The 3,908-nt window shown below is 33.6% G+C and overlaps 1 protein-coding gene across 1 annotated transcript; it reads right to left on the reverse strand.

Annotated features, from left to right (window-relative positions):
• Nucleotides 1-452: 452 nt before the first annotated feature.
• Nucleotides 453-1,442, reverse strand: LOC145050265 (uncharacterized). The gene is made up of 3 exons (XM_078998543.1): nt 1,118-1,442; nt 1,015-1,075; nt 453-840 (listed from the first exon to the last, which is right to left on the reverse strand). The coding sequence occupies exons 1-3, from the start codon at nt 1,440-1,442 to the stop codon at nt 453-455; spliced, it is 774 nt and encodes a 257-aa protein (XP_078854669.1).
• Nucleotides 1,443-3,908: the final 2,466 nt, after the last annotated feature.

Consider the following 3,908-nt stretch of genomic DNA (forward strand, 5'->3'; position numbering starts at 1 on the left):
GAGTGAGGTGATGTTTACTTGTATCCAAGGGCAAACCCAAGAAATTTTTTTAGGGTGTTCCTAATAACTTGTTAAACATCCAAAAACTAGAAACATATATAAATTATCAAACAACCACAAACTTCAAACATATATATATTACAAATTCACTAAGGTCGTCGACGAGTTTTCATTTTATCAAACATATTGTTGATATCTTGATTGGCAACATCCGCAAAAACCTCTTTTTCGATATAAGCAACCAAGTTATCATTCATCCATTGATCTCCCATTTTATTGCGTATCATGTTCTTCGCAATCTTCATAGCGGAAAACAATCTCTCAACTGTTGCTGTTGAAACCGGTAACGTCAATGCTAATTTGATGAGCAAGTAAACCATAGAAAACACTTTATCTCTTTTTGTTTCAACCATCTTCTGTGCAAGATCGCCAATCCCATTTAGATTCAAAAACTATGACGAATTCAACATATCGAGAATATAAGTTTCCAGTTGATCGTTAAGTATCTCCAAATCCATATCTGAAAAATCATTTGGATATAAATGAGCTAGCTGAATTAATTTGTTTTTATCAAAAGCTGCAAATGAGTTATTTGGATTGAGACTCGCCATGAAAAGAAGCAATTTTGTGCCAGTCTCACTAAAACGACTCTCTAGTTCTGTGCGTTGCAAATCAATGACATCGTAGAATAACTCTACACGATAGTAGTGTAAGTTTGTCCTCTTTGGATATTTTCGTCGTGACCGTCCATGAAGTAAGAACATTGCATCCATGTTGCAAACCTCAATCTCGTGTTTTTTACAAAACAATGTAGTCTGAGTGAGCATAGAATCCCATCCACTATCCCTCAAATTTTACAATTGCATCTTGCAAATTCTAACCATGTTCATTGCATTTACAATATCTTGATCTTTCCTTTGCAATGCTTGGGACAACTCATTCGTAATACCCAATAATTTTTTCATGAAGTGCAGAGAAAATATGAAATCAAAGGTCTACAAGGAGTTAATTAACATATCAGCTTCACATTTTTGTTCTGGGGTTGCTCCATCTTCCGTAATAATCTCAAGAACATCTAAAACAGATGGAAACAATGTAATCATACTTATCAAAGTACCATAATGGGATCCCCAATGTGTGTCTCCCGGTTTGATAAGAGATGTTTCTTGATTGAGGCCTCGACCGCTTATGATTTCACCTAAACCAAGTGCTTCAATAACTTTGGAAGCTTGTTGTTCTCGAAGACGGTCAAGACGCTTGCAAGAACCTCCAACAACATTCACAACATTGGTTAGCAACACAAACAAAGAAACGATTTTTGAATTATTTTTTGCCACCACTACAAGAGTAAGTTGAAGCTGGTGAGCAAAACAATGAATATAATATGCACTTGCATTTTCATTCAAAATCAAAGTTTTAAGACCACCAAGTTCATCTTTCATATTACTTGCCCCATCATAACCTTGTCCGTGCAAACTGGAGATGCTCAACCCATGTCTTGAAAACTAATTAAAGTGTCTCTTTAAGTGTAATAGCTGCAGTATTTGGGACATGCTCAATACCTAGAAAGCGTTCAATTACACGACCTTCTACATCTACATACCATAACACAACACTCATTTGTTCTTTAATCAAAATATCACGAGATTCATCAACAAGGAGAGAGAAAAAACATTCGCCGATATCATTTATAATGAGCTTCGTTGTTTCAATTGCAGCTGCATGAACAATGTCTTTTTGGATATCTGGTGAAGTCAACTTTAGATTCAAATGAGCATTATTGAAAGTAACATCTTTAATGCTTTGATTATGATCAGCTAGAAATTACAACAACTCTATAAAGTCCCCTCTGTTAGCTGAAGTTTCACTTTCATCATGTCCTCTAAATGCAAGACCTTGTCTTAATAGAAATTGAATACAATCAATTGATGTATCCAATCGTATATCATAGTCTATTGAACTTTGTGTTGAATGCTTTGCGAACGCAACATCAACGCGTTGTTTGTTGTTCAATAAATCCTTGCACTTGGACCAAGCTTGGTTGTGAACACTCTTGCAACCTCCAACATGTTGATTCAACTTTTCTTTATGTCCCCAATTTTCAAATATTCCCACACTAACAAACGTTTCGCCGCCTCCTTGTGCTCCAACATATGGTTTGAATAAATAACAATATAAGCAATACACAGCATTTTGAGTTACACTATATTCTAGCCATGTAGAATATTATTTAACATTAAACCAAGCAACATTAAATCTTCGTGGTTTTTTGCCAAAAAGAGTGTAAGGAAACTCGTGAGATTTAGGTTGGCAAGGCCCTTTTAAGAGGTATACTCTTCGAACTTCGTCTTGAACATTAGGATCATAATCTAAAATCCTAGTCCTCATTCCAGGGTCTGAGGGAAGATCTGGTAAATTGATTTCCACACGGCTATGTTTAGAAAAATCAACATTAGATGCCTCTGATGAATCCGGAATTTTTCTCTTTGTTAAATATTTCTCCATGCCTGTTGAATGATAAGTGATTAATAAATAATAAGTAATTAATGAAAAATAAGACTTGTTTCTTATAATAAATACAATAACTAAATAGAAAAATAAAAAGGAAATATAGGTTCTACTTGGTCTGTTCATATGTTTGCATAGAGAAAAGAAAGAAAGATATAATAATTAACAAATATGTATATTCAAACATCAAAAAAGCAAGAGATAACAATTAAAAGATAAGTATATTTACACTGTGAGTTGTGACTTTCTCTTTTCACAGCATGGGCAAGTGTACTGTATGCAAGTGTGCAACAAAAGGAATTAAATAAACAAATGGTGGGGATCGGTTGCTCTATCTTTTCCCATAATCTAAATAACATAATTTATACAATAAATAATAGGATCATAGGAATCGTATCTACTCCAATTCTAAATAAACTAATTAACGGAATCCCAATTGCTTTGCTGCCGACATATACAACAAAAGTATACCCTAAATTCTTTGAAAATATAAAATATTTACATACAATAAGTCAATAACCTGCTGCTTTGCTTGCTTGCTCGATCGCAAACTTCAATTAAGAGAATTAGAAATTTAGAAGACGATGCCTGGTTGTCTTACTTGCTTGATCGCACTTTTCTCCATCTAATTTCCCGCTAATTTGATCTAATGAGATTTGGGGTTCAGACTAATGAAAGCGATGAGAGTGGGCCTGGCTATTTGGGCTAGTAAAAAAAAATTAATAATCTGAGGGTGGGCCTGGGCTCCCTCTGGCCCCAACGTGGCTCCGTCATTGCTTGTATCATATTGCATAATATGATTCTCAAAGATGAAGGAAATGCAATATGTTGGAAGCGATGAGGAGACCAATAATTCATGATGTTGAGACCCATCATGTTCTTCGTAGATACCTAACGGAACATATTTGGACTGATGACCACATCGAGCTTAACGCAGAACCTGTCAATGATTTAGAAAGGGAAATTTTCTGATGAAGATGTCATTTAGCTCTACCTATAATTCGTTTTTAAATTAATATGTAGGTTTCGTAATTTCAATTTATGTGTTTTGTATTTTTAAATTCTTTTTTTTCTTGTAATTTCCTTTCAAGTTTAATGAAATTTTAGTTTTAAGATAATTTGTTCAAGGATAAATATTTTTAATATTATTCATTTACCAAAAAAAAAAAAAATAGTGCATACGTGGCAACCGACATGGTGTTTTTTTTCTTACATTCAAAGCATTAGTTATATCATGATAATCAAACTAACCATAAGCTTCTAATAAAATGTAAAAATTTGATGGGTTACAAACTTGATATCCGAGTTTTGATCGACTACACACCTCCAAACACATTTTAAAGTTGCATATTTAATATAAAATACAATTTTTATATAACTAATACATATTTATACATAAA

The sequence above is a fragment of the Lactuca serriola genome, chromosome 5, assembly GCF_051521515.1.
Source record: "Lactuca serriola cultivar US96UC23 chromosome 5, Lser_US96UC23_V15, whole genome shotgun sequence".
Classification (NCBI taxonomy): domain Eukaryota; kingdom Viridiplantae; phylum Streptophyta; class Magnoliopsida; order Asterales; family Asteraceae; genus Lactuca; species Lactuca serriola.